This window comes from Dreissena polymorpha, unplaced genomic scaffold (assembly GCF_020536995.1).
Source record: "Dreissena polymorpha isolate Duluth1 unplaced genomic scaffold, UMN_Dpol_1.0 chrUn006, whole genome shotgun sequence".
Classification (NCBI taxonomy): domain Eukaryota; kingdom Metazoa; phylum Mollusca; class Bivalvia; order Myida; family Dreissenidae; genus Dreissena; species Dreissena polymorpha.
Window position 1 is genome coordinate 200116 of NW_026273320.1, and position 22771 is coordinate 222886.

Sequence of the window (22771 nt, forward strand, 5' to 3'; positions counted from 1 at the left end):
ATAGAAAGGCCTTTAATGGTAGAAAATGATATGAAGATGGTGACAGAATTCAGGACCTGCTTCTTCAAGGGAGGAGTAGAAAGCTTGGAAGCCTCTATTTGAGTTCGACCCATCAGTACGGAACTGGACCCGAGCTGTGTTCCCTGATGTTTTCACAACATCAGGTGGGCTTCCACCACAAAAACGATTAATAAGAGGGGAATCTGGGTAGATTCCATTATAAATCTGTAAACGAACAATATGTTTTTAATGATGTTAGGATAAGAGTTGCAAGAAAAGTCCTTAAAGACAGAAAAAAGCAAAAGAAGGCACATCTCTGTGACTACAAATCAAATCCAGCCAGTAGTTTAAGACATTAAGATATTTAAAGTTTTCACTAAGCAATACATGTATATTAAAACAATCATTATCTCACACCCTTGCTACAATGTTGATGTTTTTTCTATTTGGTATTCAGTTACCCAACCAACAGATCGCAATATTATTTGTATGTTTTGTCTTGGATGAATGGGTCGTAGGTAAAAAGTCATAGTAGCATGTCATGTTAAGTACAATAAAACCCAGACAGTTTGAGAGTGAAAATGAGCATATTTTTCCAAATGCCATAAAATAATCTTCAACAAGCAAATTCGTTGAATTGATATCCCCGCCAATATGCTTCTGGACACAAAAGTGTTATATTTGACACTCAAAAAAGCATTTTTTCAAGATACAAAGGGCCATAGCTCTGTTATTAACAGATGGTGTACAATCCCATTTGGCGTGCATCATCCCCTTATCCATATATATATACTCATACCTAGTTTAAATGAAATCCGCCAAAGCACTTCCAAGATATGGCTCTGGACGGACAGAAAGACAGATGGACGGAAAGACGCACGGACGGGCGGATGGACGGAAGGACAGACAATGACAAAACAATATCCCTCCGCCTATGGCGGGGGATAACAATGTATTTAATATACACAAACAAGAATGACCAGATGTAAAATCAAACTTAAAATTTCTGGGTAGTAAAAGAAAGGCAGTATACCGTCATGAATTAAAACTAAGAACTAACTACCATTTCTGTTATAAATCATGAATTGAACAAATACAGACAAGTTAAACATACAGGGATGATGGAACTGGTAGCAGAAGTAATAAAGTTATGAAGCGCACTAACGAGGCAAATACAATCATCAACAATAAATGCTATGATGGTCATAAGTGGGTTTAAATCAATCCCATGGGATAAAGATATGTTTCGATTGGTTCTTAAAAAATTATGATATAAACTCCTACTACTGCTGTGGATCAGAAATATTTAACTAACATTAATACTCAAAATATACAAATATTTCGCAAAATATTTCGTAACATAAGGTTTATCCATAAAAATTAGTGTTCCTTATAGGTATAGCCAAAATTTCAAAGCTAGATGTGGTTTGGTAACAGATTAAACGCGAGACAAAATGCTTGTTTTTTATTGTTTGTGGCACATTATACTCTATATTTTAATTTCCTGCAACTATATCTGTTCATACAATACACAAACACTAACATGGTACATGAACATGCATTGAATATATTGTCCCACAAAAAAGAAAAAAGAGCATTTTGTATCTTGTTAAATCTATGTTACCAGACCACATCTAGCAATGAATTGTGGCAATTGCTTTAAGGAATATTGATTTTTTATGTGTCAACTTTATTTTTCAAAATATTGTACAAAATATTCATTGATTTTGAGTGTTTATGGGCTTTAACAGTAACATATGATGACAAAATGTTTTATGTGGCAATTAAGTTATATAAATTCCATTCAGTGTTTTTTTAAACAACGACTGTCTGACGGTGCTACAACTAGCTTCACATGATCAAGACTGTACATCTAAGCAAAAAAATGGTGGATTGTAAAATTAGCAACTTACAGCCACATAATCATAACTACATCGACTGTGGTCCTCAATATTGAAGGGATTGAAGGTTATCGCTACACGCCGACCCATCTGCACGCTTATCTTCCATTCACACAATCTTGAGTGTGGGTAGTTGCCTGGGAAGTTCGGGGATTGGAAGGAACCAGAGGGCAACATCAGATCTCCACCACACTCTACAAGGGACAATTGCCTCTACTATGGATTTGGTTCATTCATAATCCTGGTTCTGGGAAAACTGGTCTTAATGCATGTGTGTCCTAGAATAGACTTTGCAGTCTCCACAGGCTTATCAGCAGCAACGCTTTCCGCTTTTATGGAATATTACATGTAAATGAAGTCTCTTCTAAACAAAAATCCAATATAAGGGGAAAAAGTCATCCCGGATAAGCCTGTGCACACACATGCATATAGCCAAGTTTTTCCAGAAAAAATACTCATTTTAAGATCTATTTATTCAATTATTTCAAACTAAACTTGACTCTGTAACAGGGTTGGCACTCTTAAAGAAATTAACATTTTTATCACAATCTGAATTATTTGGATCAGAGGTCTAGGGGAACCATTTTAAGCTTACCAATAACTTTTTACAATTTTTAAAAAAGAAATTGATCAGTTATCAATTCAGGATCAGATTTATAATATCATTTCAAGCATAATTTAAAAACAATTTTTATTCTAAAAGTTAGTTATTACTGTTTAATAATCACACACACACACACACCCTCCCCCATGTAGGCAGATTGTTACATGGCATACACTAACAGTAAATCTACATAAACATCAGAAAAAAATTGTAACCTTCAACGCTGGCCTCAAATTTCATTCTGAAGCCAGGATACTGGACAGTCCCACTGGATACAAAGCGGACGTATGCAAAGTTATCAGAGGTGAACACCGGCTGGGGTATACTGAAACCACACGCCAGGATAAGGACTGGACCTGGAAAGATTAACAAATATTCCTTTAAAATAAAATAAAACAGATTTGTCACAAAATATGCTATGATAGATAGATTTGTGAAGGATGTATGAACATGTTATTAAAGTGTTGACACATAAAAAAGATTGATAACGATATGATTAAAATTACATGTGTTTGATTTACAGTGCAGGAAAAGGATATTAAAAATTTAAAATGCTTGAGTTACACAATGCAAACTTCATCATATTCCTTCATGCTAGTCCTACCGGTAGAGTTGACTTCTCGTATTTCCAGGTAGTCATCGCTGGTGCAGTTTTGAGACGCCTCCAGGGCAAAGGCCTCAAAGGTGAAGGTCAGTGAGTGCCCAGTGGGACCCCGTATGATCCAGACACAGTCCAGGTTGCTTTCGTAGTTGGCCGGGTAATTGGGACTGGTTATAACACCAGAAGAGCCAGAGTAGCTTCCACCACATGTTGCTGAAATATGAAACAAATTACCTATATGAAGGGTAGAAAGTAATATGTAGTAAAGCTAACTTATAGATTTGGAACTAAATTTATTTTTATAAACATATTGTAATAATTAACATGATTAGCTAAGAAATCAACTTAGGTTGATTTATGTCAATTTGAATTTTTTTCTTGCTTCTTGTCATATGGTGTCATTAAAACCCTCATCTATATATTCCACAAACAATCAAACATTTTCCCTTCAAGTGTTGAATACCCCCAAAAAAATTATTATGGGAAAGAGTTATTGTCTTGTCTGCTGCGCTATGCATAAATGTCGTCCAATAATTAATTAATTTAGTTTTCCATCGCTATGCTTTTGAATTATAGTATGCACCAAAAACATTAAACACTGTTAGTGAAACATTCAGGAGTTATAGTCTCTTTACTCAGAATGTTTTATCATTTTCCTACATTAATATTTAGCGCTATTCAGTTCCATTTATCAATTAAACATTAAAAGTGTTACCATCTATACATGAAGCGCCAAACAAAGATGAAACAATGAACAGAAAATGCTAATAAGGAATAAAGCTCAAACCTTTCATTTCTTATCACAATTTTCAAATCAGTACTTCAATAATTACAAACAAATACCCATACCAATTTTGTATTGAGCCTTAAATCCTTTCCTGGCGATGCTGTTGTCGGTTCGGAACCTAGCGTACATCACGTTACCCGTGGAGAGGACAGTGCTGGGAAGGCTGTTCCCACAGAAACTACCCAGGAGTGCAGAATTGACAGTTCCTCCATCGCGCAGCTCGATAAAATCATACCTGCAACTGGAATGTAAACAAATATTTTAATAAATGAAATGAGGTTTGCTTTGTGAAAAGAAGCTTAAATTAATGTGCGTATAGTGTCATTCCAGATTAGCCTGTGCAGTCATCCCAGGCTAACCAGGCCAGGCACTTTCTGCCTAAACTTGATTTTTGTCAAGAATAGTCTTCCTTTCAACAAAAAATACAAATAAAGCAGAAAGTGGTGTTCCTGATTAGCCTGTGTGGATTGCACAGTCTTAGCTGGGGGAATAATTTATGAGTATTCATTAAACCCCCTTTTCACAGTGCAAGATTTGAATATATTTTGCAAAATTGTTATAGTAACAGTCACATACCATTGTCATTGATGGTGGAACAATGCTTTGCGCAAAATACCAACAATACAATGGTATATTACTGGTATTTATCTGGTCAAATGCTCATTGAAATCAGACTTCAGCAATTTTTCTTCCCCAATTGGGAAAAGTACCTGTACCAAATCAATTGGGAAAAATTAGCGCCAAAAACCCTGAAATTGGGAAAAATCGCGTCGTGAAATCTTCCAATTGGGAATTATAGTGTTTTTTTAATTGCTTGATATCAAAAGCAAAATTCAACACAAATATTGATTTACCTTCATTTTGCCTTAAAATGTTCAGTGTATGTGCTCATTTTATTTGTTAACTTGCAGATAATGCACTTTATGAACAAATTGATGGAATTTGCCTTCCTTTTGAAATATTTTCAGACAACAATTGGGAATTTTCTAGTTTTTCTTCAATGTACCTTTTACAGGTACTTTATTAAGAAGGAAAAAAATCGCTGTACTTGTTGTAAAGCTTAGGTTGATACCATGAGAAAAATCATTTCATTGTAAGCTCCATTCTATGATTACATTATATAACTTTAACACCCCAAAGATGGTGATAATGTTTTGTAAACCCAAGGAGAACGCCCAGGTTGCTATTACTATTTCAAAGGTTTTGAACAATTATAATGCAGGTTCAAACTTTGCATAAATATCGTCTGATTGAGTCAAAATGTGGTCTCTGTAGAGGTAACATTGTTTTTCTTAGATTTGATGACTCAGTTTTTGTGAGCATGTGACCTAGAATCAAACTAGAAATTGTCATCAATCCTTCTAAGTTTGAGTCATACCTTTGGCTTCTAGAGAGGTTACAAGGTTTTTCTAAGATTGAACCTGGCTACCCAGTTTAAGGATGCACACAATCAGATTCGAACTGGGCGTATATATTGTCAAGATAAACATTGGTACCAAATTTCCTCAAGATAAAATGAAAAATGTGACCTCCAGAGTGGTAACTAGATAAAAGTTGGATGATTTAGGTAAGGAATATTTAAATCTTCCTATTTTGGGAGCATAATACAAAAATGAGTACATCAATATAAATTGCCACCTATCATAGATCCCAATAACTAAAAAATAGCATTTCATTCATTAAATGGTTATCAAGTTGTGATTAAAACTTGTTAATTTGCAAATTAACAAAATTCAAATAACAAGAAGTTATACTCTCTGTGTGTTTCTATGCTGAAATCCTCAATGAAGTCCATCTGTATACGTTCATTTGCAGGGGCCGAGATCACCCAAATGCAGTCGACATTTTGCGGATACAACAGTGGGTAGTTCGGAGACGTAAACATCCCGCTGGTCCTGGTTGCGGAAAGCGATAGCTGCCCACCACATGTCACGTGAACCTCGTTGAATGCAAGCGAGAATCCAACACCACTTCCAGATCCGTCCGAGATGAAGTTAACAAACAGGTTGTTGCTGCTCGTTTCCATGATTGCTGGGGCGGACGTGCCACAGTATTTCCCACTGGAATTACCCAGGGGAGGTGAAGTGGCACTACCTCCATTCAACAGCTGTAAAGAAAATTATATTTGTTTTAATATTATCGGTTAGTACCCGTCTGATATAATCAATATAATGCACTTCAAGCGAAAATGGGTCCAATGCCATATGGTGCCAGCCTAGGTCCGACTAGCCTGCTTATTTGCAGTCTGGTTTTCATCTACACTGTCAACTCATGACACTTCCAAACTTTGTGTTTCTTTATAGTAATTAGGATTCCTGACCAGACTGGGAGACTGAACACACGGGTCTGGAGCTTCACTGGCTGAATGTGGGAGACTGAACACACGGGTCTGGAGCTTCACTGGCTGAATGTGGCCTAGGATTCCTGACCAGACTGGGAGACTGAACACACGGGTCTGGAGCTTCACTGGCTGAATGTGACCAGACTGGGAGACTGAACACACGGGTCTGGAGCTTCACTGGCTGAATGTGACCAGACTGGGAGACTGAACACACGGGTCTGGAGCTTCACTGGCTGAATGTGACCAGACTGGGAGACTGAACACACGGGTCTGGAGCTTCACTGGCTGAATGTGACCAGACTGGGAGACTGAACACACGGGTCTGGAGCTTCACTGGCTGAATGTGGCCTTAGACCCATTTTGGCATCTTGCAGCTTATGTTAAAAGCTGTTTTGGAAGAAATTATTTACTGGCAAATTAGAATCATTTAAGAAATAGAATCCAAAGTGAATTGCATTATTTTTGCACATCAAACACTGACAATAAGGCATGTATCATTTTGGCATGTTTTTGTTTCATCACGTTTTTTCACGCATTCGTTTGGCAAAACTTATGCATCTATACTTCATAATATCATCATGCCTGCACAATGAATCACAAAACTATGCTTCACTATCATCAACCATCAACCCTTCGTGTCAACCATGTGCAAACCCTTTGGTACACTCCCTTCAATTTCCAAGTGTCACATCAAAGATGTGTCAGTACTTCCACCAATTGCCTTGGATGGTGAAATTCAGGTCAAAGGTAAGGCACCATGACAATACCACTTTACCTGAACATAGTCCCCTACACATGACCCTGAGTTGTCTTGGATACTGAAAATTGGGTCACAGTTCAGGCACTATGACAATACCACCTTACCTGAACATAGTCCCCTACACATGACCCTGAGTTGCCTTGGATACTGAAAATTGGGTCACAGTTCAGGCACTATGACAATACAACCTTACCTGAACATAGTCCCCTACACATGACGCTGAGTTGCCTTGAATACTGAAGATTGGGCCAAAGTTCAGGCACTATGACAATACAACCTTACCTGAACATAGTCCCCTGCACATGACCCTGGGTTGCCTTGGATGTTGAAGTTAGGGTTAAAGGTCACTCGCACAGTTCTCCCAGCAGGCACTGTTAGGCGCCAAGAGCAGTTGGAGTTAGGTGGGTAATTGCCAGGAAAGTGCGGTGACGCAACATTCCCTGAGTCCGCAACAATACTACCTCCACAGACTACAAAAATAAAACACACATGAAATATTAAAAGTGTTGTTTTTTTTCAACAATATCTTGTTTGACACTTAATTTGTACTCATCCTGATAACAATGTGACCACCACAAACTGAAAATGAAATGCAAGCGCAATATTTACCACATTTGCAATGATACATTTTTTCAAACCATCTCTTTTTCAACAGTAAATTTGCTTTCAGCACAATATATAGCAGTGTTTATTATGCAAATTAGTTTGTTAATATTTAATTTTTACACAACCAGACATACAGCATTTATGGTTATTTTGGAAATTATATAAATACATAGAACTTCTTATTTAGTATAGTATTCAAAAGCTTTTAATGTTAAATAAAGTCCATACTCAATTTGTAATCCATAATGAAACCAGTGCGATTGAAAGAGCCATCTGTTTTGAAGGATACTTGTGCCAAGTTGCTAACAGATACTATAGGTTCAGTGTTTCTAGTCCTGCCACAAAAAGCGGGTAGTATCCCTCTAAATTCTCTAAAACCATCTGAAATAAATGTTAGATAATAATGTTATAATAGCGCTATCCTTCTTTAGACAGGGACGTATTCAATTTGAATGCAGGGGACATGGTACTTCCTGGTCCAAATAAGGCATATAAGATCGCATCATTTTGTCACAGGCTTTTAAAAACATATTTGAGGCCATGAAATAAATGGCCTTATAGGAAATTCGCTGTGTATGAGTATTTGCAATACAAATTGCTTCTTTTAAAATACAAAAATGGAATTGAAATAATTAGGGCTATTTAAATGTATTAAGCTTGTAGGGTAACAATTTTTTATATAAAAAATATTCCCTGTGTATGGTTTGTCATACAATATGGATGGTCTTGAAGCTTTTTTAGGGCATAAGAATTTATTTTTGTCGAAATTTAAAAAAAGATGATAAAAAAACTTACATCTGTTGATGGTAATGTTGTCAAAGGCACACGTTGGGCTGCTTTCAATATCCATGTCCGTGATGTTCATCCACACCCTAGAGCCTACAGGTGCTACCAGCGACCAAGTGCACCTCAGGTTGTTCAGGTAACCATACGGCCAGCCAGGCGAGCTCAGGGACTGAGTGGCCTCCGTCACATTCAGAGTTCCTCCACATCCTGGAACTAAAAGCGAACAAAATTGTTTATAAGGTTTTACATCTCAGATACCCATTTTGATTTGTTTGTTCCTCAGAAAATCAAATTAAATGTACGACCTTTCTTAAAAGATTTATGATTTAAAGGCTTTGTTTTCAACCCTTAGATACTGATGAGCAGCAATCAGCATAAAACCTTAACAGACTGCGAGTTACTAGCTGGCTGTTCTGGTTTTATACTGGTTGCTGCTTGCATATAGGCATTTCCACTCTGCTTCTGAGTGGAAAAGGGATTCCCCACAAAATAGTTTCATGGACACATGACCCAAAAATTAACGTCAGATCTAAGACAAAGTTGTAATGGTTCGAATGAATTGTCATTTTAAATAAAAAAATTATTGAATATTAAAAGCTTAGTCTGCAAACAAACCAAGAAACGCTATTACATTGCAAAAGAATCTAAAGTCAGACAAATTTTCATGAAATGTCATTCAGACAAGGAAATATTCACATTAAAATTTGGATAGTGGAAAAACAGTACAATGAAGACTTAACATTCAAAATACAAAACCTGACCATGCGTGCATCAATCCATTCTTAGACTTTTGAATAGAGTATACTTAGAACAATAAAAATGTGTACACATTTAAATATACACAATCTTCCATTGGTGATAATGTCATAAACAAAATGTTCTACAATGTTCTTCATGAAGAATGATGCAGATAGAGGAGGTGAATTCTTTAATATTTCTATCAAAAGAATATTCTATATTCTTATACTTATGTAAAAGAATTGTTTGTTAATACATGTCCCAGATACCTGGAGTGGTGCCAGCAGTGGGTGGCAAAGTAGTAGTGGGCATGTCTGTTGTAGCTGTCCAATCAAAAAGGAAGCCACTGCCAGAGCTTGACCAATCAGATTGGAATTCCACATGGAGTTGGTTAGTGGTTGTCAGGACAACAGGGGGTATTGTGGTACCACAGTAGGCTCCTAGCAGTGGACTATTTATGGTGCCTCCATTGCGTAGCTGAGACAAAAAACTATGCATTATTATGTTCCCAGTATGAAATCTATTGCGTTTTAATCATTTGTTAGTTTTGTATATTCTTTTGTCTTCATTTGGAACTTTCCCTTTGTAAAAATTGCTATGTATTTCCTCAAGATTTAAATGTCATCAATGAACAGTTGAAACCTCCTATCACTAAACCTTTATTAACCATTTTAGTAAACCATTCTTTATGAACTGTTACTAAACCAGTCTTTATGAATCAAATTACTAAACCAGTCTTTATTAACCATGTTACTAAACCAGTCTTGATGAACATTGTTACTAAACCAGTCTTTATTAACCATGTTACTAAACCACTAAACCAGTCTTTATGAACCATGTTACTAAACCAGTCTTTTTTAACCACGCTATTAAACCAGTCTTTATGAACCATATTACTAAACCAGTCTTTATGAACCATGTTAGCCTCAAAATAATTTGAGAATTCTTAGTTTAAACCTATTTCTTTTAGCATTGAAAGCCTAAGGCGTATATAAATGCTCTCGTGTCCTTTTCCTGGGCCTAGAAGTACTTGGTGTCTTTAGGGGAGATCTAAAGAACGTTCCCACTGTGGTAATCAAACCCATGACCTCCCAGTCGCTAGGCGGACACAATATCCATTGCACCACGGCAACCTCTTGAAAATTCTTCATAAAGGATCACTTTACAATGAACAAAATACAATCCTTAATAAGAAGCTTTTTTTGTTAATAGCAAGTTTACGTTGTTGTTGTAAAAATAAACCTAATACATTTTTTATTTCAAAAACATCATTGCAATTTAATGTACCTTGACAAAGTCAAAGAGACATCCCCTGAAGCTCTCCATATCTATGGCAACAAAGCTGACCAGTATCTGCATGCCTATGGGCACAGTCACTGTCCACATGTAGTGGGCCCTGTGTGGGTATGTGTATGGGTAATTGGGGGATGCCAGTTGGCCCGATGTGCCTGTAATCTCCCCGCCATACACTGCAATATTCATAAGAAACTTAGTTTTAAACTTAACCATTAACCACCCAGATACACATTTTGACATTTCTTTTGTCACCTCGAAAATAAAATAAAATGTAAGACCTTTCTTACTAGATTTAAGTTTTAAAGGCTTATTTTCGACCCTAAGATACTTATGAGCAGCAAACAGCATAAAACCTGAACAGCCTGAGTGTTACTTGCATGCTGTTCTGGCTTTATGCTTGTTAAATGTAGAACATTTACATTTGTGTCTCATATGGAAATGTTTAGCACAAACATGAACAGCGGTTTAACAATAAACCTTGAAAATACAAATATATTAACAATCTGTCACAGGGAATATTTGTCAATATATTTGTATTATTTGTGTGTGAACACCCTTGGGTTGTCAATATTTGTTCTGGTTCATTTTGATAAATATTGTGATCATATAAAAAATATATTTCACTCGTCAATTAAAATCGATATTCCACCATATCCAACAAATGTCCTCTATGTCTTTTTTACCCAGCATGCCCAAAACATGTACATGTAAGTGCAATTTTGCCACAACTTAATATATGTTTAATTTACGAGTAAATGAACAAGAAAAACAGTTATGACAAATGGCCCAGTAAACAGTATGGCAAAAGAAAATATAACCACTCAATTTACAGAACAAATATCATCACTGATTACCTGAAGAAAACTGGGCAACAAATCCCAGGGCACTAGCAGATTCGTCTGAGCGAAACTTGATCCACAGACCGTTGTATGCTGTCAAATTAGTGGGCCGATTTTCGCCGCAAAACCGGCCTAGCAGCGGGCCACCTAGCTGACCTTCATGGATCTCCACATAATCAAGGTTGCAAAACTCATGATCTTCCATGTTGAATACACTTGAAAGAACAATTTTGAACAAGGTTATAAAAATATGGCCACCATAGATGCTCATGAGCTCAATTGTTTGCTTCCAATGAGCCATTGAGGCTATACAAAATGAAAAGCTTTTTATGAATGCTAGATAAAGATTCATTAAACGTTAATGAAGAGATTTCCATTCAAAGTTCAAGGTCAAAAAGCTAAATTCCAGCTTTTGTACTCTCTGTAGCATTTAATTCTAGCATATTGAAGTACATTTTATGACAATTGTTACAGGGCTATTTGTATAAAAACCTATTGTGATTAGCCTAGACTGTATATATACAAAAGCTATTGCTTTCAACGGTAAATCCTGTCATTTACCAATCAAAACGTTATAGATGCTTTTAAATCAATTATGATAATTCTCTGTTGACAAAAAGTATATACAAATTAAACAAGACTATTGCCAAGCAATATATGTCCCCTACCTGCTCCACTATTGTCAGATTTTTTTTCTTTTTTTTTAATTTGTTGCCATAGCAACCAGAATATTTGACGTAGGAACAAAATGAAATGACGTGCATAATGTCCATATTGCCATCTATCCATGTTTCAAGTTTCATGAAAAAATATGAAGAACTTTTAAAGTTATCGCAGGATCAAGAAAAAACACACCATTTTCAGCAGTATTTCTAGTCTATTTGTTGCCATAGCAAACAGAATTTTTGACTTAGGAACAAAATGAAATGACGTGCATAATGTCCATATTGCCATCTATCCATGTTTCAAGTTTCATGAAAGAATATGAAGAACTTTTAAAGTTTTCACAGGATCCAGAAAAAAACACAATTTTCAGCAGTAATCCTAGTCTATTTGTTGCTATAGCAACCAGAATTTTTGACGTAGGAAAAAAATGAAATGACGTGCATAATGTCCATATTGCATCTAACCATGTTTAAAGTTTCATTAAAAAATATTAAAAACTTTTAAAGTTATCACAGGATCCAGAAAACCACCCTTTTCAGTAGTATTTGTAGTCTATTTGTTGTCATAGCAACGAGAATTTTTGACGTAAGAACAAAATGAAATGACATGCAAAATGTCCATATTGCCATCTATCCATGTTTCAAGATTCATGAAAAAATATTAAGAACTTATAAAGTTATCGCAGGATCCAGAAAAGCACCATTTTCAGCAGTATTTGTAGTCTATTTGTTGCCATAGCAACCAGAATTTTCGTCATAGGAACCAAATGAAATGACGTGCATAATGTCCATATTGCCATCTATCCATGTATAAAGTTTCATGAAAAAATATTAAGAAGTTTTAAAGTTATCGCAGGATCCAGAAAAGTGTGACAGACTGACAGACTGACTGACAGACTGACTGACAGATGGAGTGCAAACCACAAGTCCCTCTCCGGTTTCACCGGTAGGGGACTAAAAAAATTACATGCCACTAATGTCTTCATTGAACGAATAATCAAATTAAAAGCTAGCCATTGCCATCAATTTTCATTAGCATTAATTTGAGGCCCCCTAAATGCTAGCAAGGGCAGCATGAAGCTCCTTACTGTATACCAACCTGAAGGCAAGCTGCACTCGGTTGCCCGGGGATACAGCAACAGTCCACACGCACTCTGTGTTTGAGGGGTAGCTGTTGGGATATCCAGGGCTTACAAATGAACCACTCTGGGACGTAAAGTCACCCCCACAGGCTGGAAACAAGTAAAGGGAAATCACCATGGGACCAGTTACAAATATGCATAAGCTAATCCATAGCTTTCCATAAAGATCAACATAATCAAACTTTTTCATAATGCACTTCTGTCATCTTCTTTCATTATGACAATAAACAAGAGGAAAGTTACACTCCACAATGAATAAAAAAAAATAGTCATAAAAACCTACAAAAATACAATTGAAATTCAATGTATGATAACTCTGGCATGCAGATAACATCCTGAAGAAAACGTAATTGAAATGCTCTGTATGAAAACCCTGAAATGCAGATTCCAGTAAAACATGTAAAGCAGTCAACATTAATACCTGAGGTAGACTTTGTGTAAGTGGCCCTAAAGCCAGAGTTTTCATTGGAATAGTCTGACACAAAGGTCACGAACAATGCTGAACCCTGGGATGTGATTGCTGGGGGTGTTGTCCTCCCACAGTATTGACCAATCACACGGGCCCCTTCGTCAATACCATCTCGCACAAGGACGTAGTCCGACGAACAGTTCCTGGAATTCTCAGTGTCCATGTGGGTGAAGGTCAAAGTCACTCGATCAGCTGTTAAGAAAACAATATTATAGTCATTGTCCGAGTGTTTGTAATCTTAGTATAACGAAGTTATTATAGATTACTCATTTAACTCTTTACCACTCATATACGTATTTTCACACATTTCTAGTCCCTTAGAAAGTTAAATTGAATTTAAGACCTTTCTTACTAGATTTAAGTTTTTTAAGGCTTCATCTCCAAACCTTAGATACTGATGAGCAGCAAACAGGAAGAGACCTGAACAGACAGTGCATAATTTATGCTGTTTGCACATATATGACATTTTCACTTTGCTTCTAAGTGGGAAAGGGTAAAAATCATGATGCAGACAGGAGTTGATAGCTGTGATACAAGCTTTTTATATAAGTCATACAAGCTAAAGCCATGTCATAATACACAGCCTACAACTGTGTGTTTATTTTAACTTGAAAATCTAAAAATTACTGCAAAAAATCTTCTTTGAAACGAGAGAAGATTATCAAACATGAATACTTCCTGACAAGAAGCCAAGTTATTCACTTTTTTGTATATTGATTGAGGACCATCTACCTATTTAGTATTGATAGTACATATGCTAAAACAAGAGGGCCATGATGGCCCTGTATCGCTCCACTGCTGAAAAAAGGCTGAAAAAAATATTCTCTGCATGTGCAAATACTTAAAAATAGGCCCTATTTAAGCACATGTACACTTTTGTGACCCCCTGGGCTTGGTCAAATTTAACCCCAGGGGCATAATTTGAGCAAACTTTGTAGAGGACTACTATATCTCACTATATGTACATACATAATATGGTAGCCCTAGGTCCTAGAGTTAAGGACAAGAATATTTTAAAAGTTGTCACAAAATAAGCAAGATATAGGCGTATATAATGTTCAATTTTGTGACCCGCGGGTCAGGGTCAAATTTGACCCAAAGGGCATAATTTGAACAAACTTGGTAGAGGAATATAAGATGTTACTGCATACCAAATTTGGTAGCCATAGTCTAAATGGTTTTCAACAAGAAGATTTTTAAAGATTTCACAAAATAGGCGCTTTATATGCGATAATTCAATTTTGTGACCCCCCAGGGCAGGGTCAAAACTGACCCCAGAGGCATTATTTGAACAAATTTGTTAGAGATTTATTAGATGTCACTACATACCAAATTTGGTAGCCCTAGGCTTAATGGTTATGGACAAGAAGATTTTTTAAAGTTTTCACAAAATAGGCCCCATATAAACGTATGTTCAGTTTTGTGACCCCTGGGCAGGGTCAAATTTGACCCCAGGGGCATTATTTGAACAAACTTGGTAGAGAACTGTTAGATGTCACTACATGCCAAATTTGGTAGCCCTATGCCTAATGGTTAAGGACAAGAGAATTTTTAAAGTTTTCACAAAATAGGCACTATATAACCATATACCTAATCGATTTTGTGGCCCCCAGGGCAGGATCAAATTTGACTCCTGGGGCATAATTTGAACAAACTAAGTGGAGGACTATACAATGTCACTACATACCAAATTTGATAGCCCTAGGCCTAATGGTTATGGACAAGAATTTTTTTTAAGTTTTCACAAAATAGGCAATACTGTAAACGTATAGAAATTCGTCGCTATGAAATTTCGTGGTTTAATAAAAAACAACTAATTTGTTGACACATAATTTCGTGGATTTCAAATTTTCGGTGAAGATTGACAGTCATAATCATTAAACTTTTCTTAAAACAACCAGAGTAATAACAAAGAATAATCTGCTAATGTGCACTGAAGCATGCAAGTGTTTCCGATAATTGTCGATAAGAGCGAATAAGCGGCGATCTTGTGGGTCCCCGCTCGCTTATTGCCATCAATGTTGTTTTGACAATATCTGCAATTCTCTGCTCAATCGGTCCCCTAGTAGTAACAATTGAGTAATAAGGTCCCCAAAATACAGGTGTGAAAACCGTTATGTCTCTTTTAACTTTAATTGGCACTAATTGACATATGTGATAAATCTGCAAACTGTTAATTTGACGACGTCACGTAAAAGAGAACAATCGTTGATGTACAGTTTAAATTCCGTGCTTGATTTAAAAAGTATTATTACCCAAACACTTATCAAGAAAACAACATATTGTATTACCTAGCATATCTCAATCAAATATCTCAGATAACCGAAAACAATAAAGAATGTCGGCAATAACATTCGGAAAGGACCGTTTTCGGATTAAAAATGCAAAAATAATCGTTGGTACTTGAATTCATGGTTCAGCGGAACAACGAAATCCACGAAAATTCGTACCACACGAAATTTAATGGTTTTACAGTATATAAGCATATGTTCAATTTTGTGACCCCTGGGGCAGGTTCAAATTTTATCCCAGGGATAAAATTTGAACAAATTTGGTAGAGGACTATAAGATGTCACTACATACCAAATTTGATAGCCCTAGGCTGGATGGTTATGGACAGAAAGATTTTTGAAGTTTTCACAAAATAGGCCTTATATAAGCATATGTTCCATTTTTTGAACCCCTGGGGCAGGGTCAAATTTGACCCTAGGGGCATAATTTGAACAAACTTGGTAGAGAACTATAAGATTTGACTAAATACCAAATTTGGTAGCCCTAGGCCCAATGTTTATGGACAAGAAGATTTTTAAAGTTTTCACAAAATAGGCCTTTTATAAGCATATGTTCAATTTTGTGACCCTCGGGCAGGGTCAAATTTGACCCCAGGGGCATAATTTGAACAAACTTTGTAGAGAACTATAAGATGTCACTTCATACCAAATTTGGTAGCCCTACACCCAATGGTTATGGAAAAGAAGTTTTTAATGTTTTCACAAAATAAGCCCTTTTTAAGCATATATTCAATTTTGTGACCCCCGGGGCAGTTTCAAATTTGACCCCAGGGGCATCATTTGAACAAACTAAAAAGAGAACTATTACATGTCACTACATACCAAATTTGGTAGCCCTATGCCATACGGTTATGGACAAGAAGATTTTTGAAAGTTTTCCCACAATAGGCCTTATATAAGCATATGTTCAATTTTGTGACCCTCGGGGCAGGGTCAAACTTGACCCCAGGGGCATAATTTGAACAAACTTGGAGGAGAACTATAAGATGTCACTACATACCAAATTTGGTAGCCCTACCCCTAATGTTTATGGACAAGAAGATTTTGAAAGTTTTCAAAAAATAAGACCTTTATAAGCATATATTCAATTTCAATACAGTAATGGACAAGAATATTTTAAAAGTTTTCACAAAATAGGCCTTATATTAGCATATGTTCAATTTTGTGACCCTCGGAGCAGGGTCAAACTTGACCCCAGGGGCAAAATTTGAAAAAACATGGTAGAGGACTATTAGATGTCACTACATACCAAATTTGGTAGCCCTAGGCCCAATGGTTATAAACAGAAAGATTTGAAAAGTTTTCACAAAATAGACCCTATATAAGCATATGATCAATTTTGTGACCCCGGGGCAGGGTCAAATTTGACCCCAGGGGCATAATTTGAAGAATTTTGGAAAAGGACTATAAGATGTCTATACATACTAAAATTATTAGCCCTAGGCCAAATGGTTATGGACGAGAAGATTTTGAAAGTTTTCACAAAATAGGCCTTATATAAGCATATGTTCAATTTTGTGACACCCGGGGCAGGGTCAAATTTGACCCCACGGGCATAGTTTGAAAAAATTTGGTAGAGGACTATGAGATGTCTCTACATACCAAATTTGATAGCCCTAGACCCAATGGTTATGGATGAGAGGTTTTTGAAAGTTTTCACAAAATAGGCTTTATATAAGCATATGTTCAATTTTGTGACCCCCGGGGCAGGGTCAAATTTGACCCCAGGGGCATAATTTGAAGAAATTTGATAGAGGTCTATTAGATGTCTCTACATACCAAATTTGATAGACCTAGGCCCAATGGTTATGGACGAGCAGATTTTGAAAGTTTTCACGAAATAGGCCTTATATAAGCATATTTTCAATTTTTTTACCCCCGGGGCAGGGTCAAATTTGACCCTAAGGGCAAAATTTGAAGAAATTTGGTAGAGAACTATAAGATGTTTCTACATATCAAATTTGATAGCCCTACCCCAATGGTTATGGACGAGAAGATTTTAAAAGTTTTCACAAAATAGGCCTTATATAAGCATATGTTCAATTTTGTGACCCCCAGGGCAGGGTCAAATTTGATCCCAGGGGCATAATTTGAAGAAATTTGGTAGAGGACTATAAGATGTCTCTACATACCAAATTTGATAGACCTAGGCCCAATGGTTATGGACTAGAAGATTTTGAAAGTTTTCACAAAAAAGGCCTTATATAAGCATATGTTTAATTTTGTGACCCCCAGGGCAGGGTCAAATCCGACCCCAGGGGCATAATTTGAAGAAATTTGGTTGAGGACTATAAGATTTCTCTACATATCAAATTTGATAGAACTTGGCCCAATGGTTATGGACAAGAAGATTTTGAAAGTTTTAACAAAATAGGCCTTATATAAGCATATGTTCAATTTTGTGACCCCCTGGGTAGGGTCAAATTTGACCCCAGGGGCATAATTTGAAAACATTTGGTAGAGGACTATTAGATGTCTGTACATACCAAATTTGATAGCCCTAGGCCCAATGGTTATGGACGAGAAGATATTGAAAGTTTTCACAAAATAGGCCTTATATAAGAATATGTTCAATTTTGTGACCCCTGGGGCAGGGTCAAACTTGACCCCAGGGACATAATTTGAAGAAATTTGGTAGAGGACTATTAGATGTCTCTACATACCAAATTTGATAGCCCTAAGCTTAATGGTTATGGATGAGGAGATTTTGAAAGTTTTCACAAAATAGACCTTATATAAGCATATGTTCAATTTTGTGACCCCAGGGGCAGGGTCAAATTTGATCCCAGGGGAATAATTTGAAGAAATTTGGTAGAGGACTATTAGATGTTTCTTCATACCAAATTTGATAGCCCTATGCCCAATGAATATGGACTAGAAGATTTTGAAAGTTTTCACAAAATAGCCCTTATATAAGCAAATTTTCATTTTTGTGACCCCCGGGGCAGGGTCAAATTTGACCCTAGGGGCATAATTTGAACAAATTTGAAAGAGGTTCACCCCAGGAACATTCCTGTGAAATTTCATCAGAATTGGACCAGTAGTTTAGAAGTAGAAGATGTTTTAAGGAAAAGTTAACGCACGCACGCACCGACGCACGCACGACGTACACAGGACCATGACATAAGCCCTGCTGGCCTCTGGCCAGTGAAGCTAAAAATTGGACAGTGATTAAAAATAACTGTGATATTTATTTATTTGTGTTTCTCAAATTCCAACTATTTAAAATAGTATAAACTTAACTGATTGTTGCTTTGAATGGTAGGACAGATCTTTGTTCTTTCACGTTTGATTTAATGTTTGTGCTATCTAACCTATTTACCCTGGAAATACACGACGTCATAATAAATAAGAATGAAGGATAGTGGTGTTGTTTTCGTTGTGACTACAGTTAAAATTTATGAATTCTCGTTATAAAAAAAGTAATTCTAAAATGAAGCAAAGTCAAATATGGTTGAATATTCAATCATTTATCCAAAATATAAAAAAAGGTGTTGACACATGAATGATTATTCCTTTAATGCAGTGAGAATACAGTCTTGCAGATTACTACCAATATTTAAAATTAAATGAAAATCAAGAAATAACATCTCTGAAAAAAACAAACAAACAAGAAATGTGTTTGTCAGAAACACTATGTCCCCTTCTGCGCCGCTTTGACCTTGAAGAATGACCTTGACCTTGACCTTTCACCACTCAAAATTAGCAGCTCAATGAGATACACATGCATGCCAAATATGAAGTTGCTATCTTCAATATTGCAAAAGTTATGGCAAAATGTTCAAGTTTGGGCAAACAAACCAACCAAACTACCAACAGACAGGGCAAAAACAATATGTCCCCCACTGGGGGACATACTAGTAAAAAGGATTGTAGGGTCAAATATGTATGAATGTTGGGAGATTAGTTAAGAAGCGAGTTGACAGAAATGTCCAGCCATTCCATTGCCTTACTTGAATCAGCAGCCTGGATGAGCCAAGAGCAGTTGGAGGACCTTGGATAGTTGCCTGGGTAACCAGGGGAAACTAGGTCACCCTCCAAAACACCGTCAGGAGTCTCTGATTTTGTACCTCCACAACCTGGAAACAAAATCTTATTTAAGAAATAATCGTATGCTGTTTATCAGCCAAACAAAAACAATTATTTGTTGATTGATAAAAAATAACACAGTGATGTCGCAATAAGACTTATTTTAATTCCTATCTGTCATGGGTCTTGTTGCTTTAGAGAACATTTTTAGAGTCATTTTGTTACACTACTTTACAAAAATCATTTGACCACTGGGGTGTGGTCATTTCCCATGATTTGAACAAACTTTGTGGAGGACCACGATACTTATCGAATATTTACCCTTGGGTATTGGGGTTCCATAAAATAAGATTTCTGAAGTTTCAGGTTATTTTATATTTAAACAAGAGATTGCCAAGCAATATAATCCCCCACTTGTGAAACTCCACCATTGTCAGTATTTTTTTTATTTGTTGCCATAGCAACCAGAATTCTTGATGTAGGAACAAAATGAAATGACTTGCATAATTTCCATATTGCCATCTATCCATATTTCAAGTTTCATGAAACAACAGGGCCATGATGGCCCTGTATCGCTCCACTGTTTTTTTATGCGAAAAAAACGTGCAATGCGCATGGGTTGAAATGTACTCAAGCATGTGACTTTCTCTTTCTATTCCACGTCCCACTGGGTGCTTAAAGTTGGAAGGGTGAGCATTTTTATATATGGAAAAAGTTACTACCGTGTTAACTAAACAGACTAAAAAGCCCGGGAATTGTTGCACAGGTCCTTTGATTATAACGTAGGTACATTTATCGCTCCAAAAGATATTGTCGTTCTTTCTATTTCACATATTTTTAGATGCTGAAGATCAAATCTATGCATTTGATTTGAAACAGATTCACAAGACCCATATGAATCAAAATGCCTTAACCCTTTACCAAACGACACATTTTGGACTTTCTCAATTTGAAAGAGGTTGCAGACGACAATTAAATTGTAATGGAATTACAATGGAAGGAAATGATCAGGTAGGGTAGAAATAATTGTGATAAAAGGAGAAATTGCTCATCTCCTTTTATCACAATTATTTATAAAGTTGTCAGCTACAAACCTGTAAAATCCTGTTAGTGTTTGGCAAAAAGGTTAATAATCTCTGGTTCCTTCTTAAGAGCCTTTCACAAATTTAAAACTAATACAATAGTAGCATCTTTCTTTGTAAAGAATAATCTCAAAATATAACAAGGGCTGTTTGTAAAACATGCATGCCCCCCATATGGGCTGTAAGTTGTAGTGGCAGCCATTGTGTGAATACTTTATTCGGCACTGTGACCTTGACCTTTGACCTAGTGACCTAAAAATCAATAGGGGTCATCTGCGAGTCATGATCAATTTACCTATGAAGTTTCATGATCCTAGGCGTATTAGCTTTCTTGAGTTATCATCCGGAAACCATTTTACTGTGTAAAGTCACCGTGACCTTGACCTTTAACCTAGTGACCTGAAAATCAATAGGGGGTCATCTGCGAGTCATGAACAAATTTGATAGAGGACCATAAGATATCACTACATACCAAATTTAGTAGCCCTAGGCTCTATAATTATGAGCAAGAAGGTTTCAAAGTTTGCACAAAATAGGCCTTATTTAAGCATATGTTCATTTTTGTGACCCCGGGGGCAGGGTCAAATTTGTCCCCAGGGGCATAATTTGAACAAAGTAAGTAGAGACCTATTAGATGTCACTACATACCAAATTTGGTAGAAATAGGCTCAATAGTTATGGACAAGAAGATTTGTAAAGTTTGCACAAAATAAGCCCAATTTAAGCATATGTTCAATTTTGTGACCCCTGGGGAACAGTCAAATTTTATCCCAGGGGCTTGATTAGAAGAAACTTGGTAGAGGACTTTTAGATGTCATTACATATCAAATTTGGTAGCCCTATGCCATACGGTTATGGACAAGAAGATTTTTAAAGTTTGCACAAAACAGACCTTATATAAGCAAATTTTCAATTTTTGACCCCCCGGGGCAGGGTCAAATTTGACTCCAGGGGCATAATTTGAAGAAACTTGGTCGAGGACTTTAAGATGTCACTACATACTAAATTTGGTAGCCCTAGGCCCAATGGTTATGGACGAGAAGATTTTTAAAGTTTTCACAAAATAGGCCTTATATAAGCAAATTTGCAATTTTTTGACCCCCCATGGCAGGGTCAAATTTGACCCCAGGGGTATAATTTGAAGAAACTTGGTAGAGGACTATAAGATGTCACTACATACCAAATTTGGAAGCCCTAGGCCCTATGGTTATGGACAAGAATATTTATAAAGTTTTCACAAAATAGGCCTTATATAAGCAAATTTTCAATTTTTTTACCCCCTGGGGCAGGGTCAAATTTGATCCCAGGGGCACAATTTGAAGAAACTTGGTAGTGGACTATAAGATGTCACTACATACTAAATTTGGTAGCCCAAGGCCCAATGGTTATGGACGAGAAGATTTTGAAAGTTTTCACAAAATAGGCCTTATATAAGCAAATTTGCAATTTTTTGACCCCCAGGGCAGGGTCAAATTTGACCCCAGGGGCATAATTTGAAGAAACTTGGTAGAGGACTATAAGATGTCACTACATACCAAATTTGGGAGCCCTAGGCCCTATGGTTATGGACAAGAATATTTCTAAAGTTTTCACAAAAAAGGCTTTATATAAGCAAATTTTCAATTTTCTGACCCCCCGGGGCAGGGTCAAATTTGATCCCAGGGGCATAATTTGAAGAAACTTGGTAGAGGACTATAAGATGTCACTACATACCAAATTTGTAGCCCTAGGCCCAATGGTTATGGACAAGAAGATTTTTAAAGTTTTCACAAAATAGGCCTTATATAAGCAAATTTTCAATTTTTTGACCCCCGGGGCAGGGTCAAATTTGACC

At 36.5% G+C, this 22771-nt stretch overlaps 1 protein-coding gene across 1 annotated transcript in view; it reads right to left on the reverse strand.

Moving 5' to 3' along the window:
- The window catches only part of LOC127863354 (cubilin-like), a 93189-nt gene that overhangs the window by 22318 nt on the left and 48100 nt on the right, over positions 1-22771 (reverse strand). Inside the window, exons 35-49 of the mRNA XM_052402823.1 lie at positions 19780-19905; positions 13488-13727; positions 13024-13156; positions 11275-11474; positions 10412-10593; positions 9394-9601; positions 8396-8599; positions 7829-7981; positions 7277-7464; positions 5648-6000; positions 3956-4134; positions 3110-3319; positions 2721-2861; positions 1914-2095; positions 57-225 (exon numbers count right to left, since the gene is read on the reverse strand). Coding sequence (XP_052258783.1) covers positions 57-225; positions 1914-2095; positions 2721-2861; positions 3110-3319; positions 3956-4134; positions 5648-6000; positions 7277-7464; positions 7829-7981; positions 8396-8599; positions 9394-9601; positions 10412-10593; positions 11275-11474; positions 13024-13156; positions 13488-13727; positions 19780-19905 — 2868 coding nt within the window. The remainder of the gene's footprint in view (positions 1-56; positions 226-1913; positions 2096-2720; positions 2862-3109; positions 3320-3955; positions 4135-5647; positions 6001-7276; positions 7465-7828; positions 7982-8395; positions 8600-9393; positions 9602-10411; positions 10594-11274; positions 11475-13023; positions 13157-13487; positions 13728-19779; positions 19906-22771) is intronic.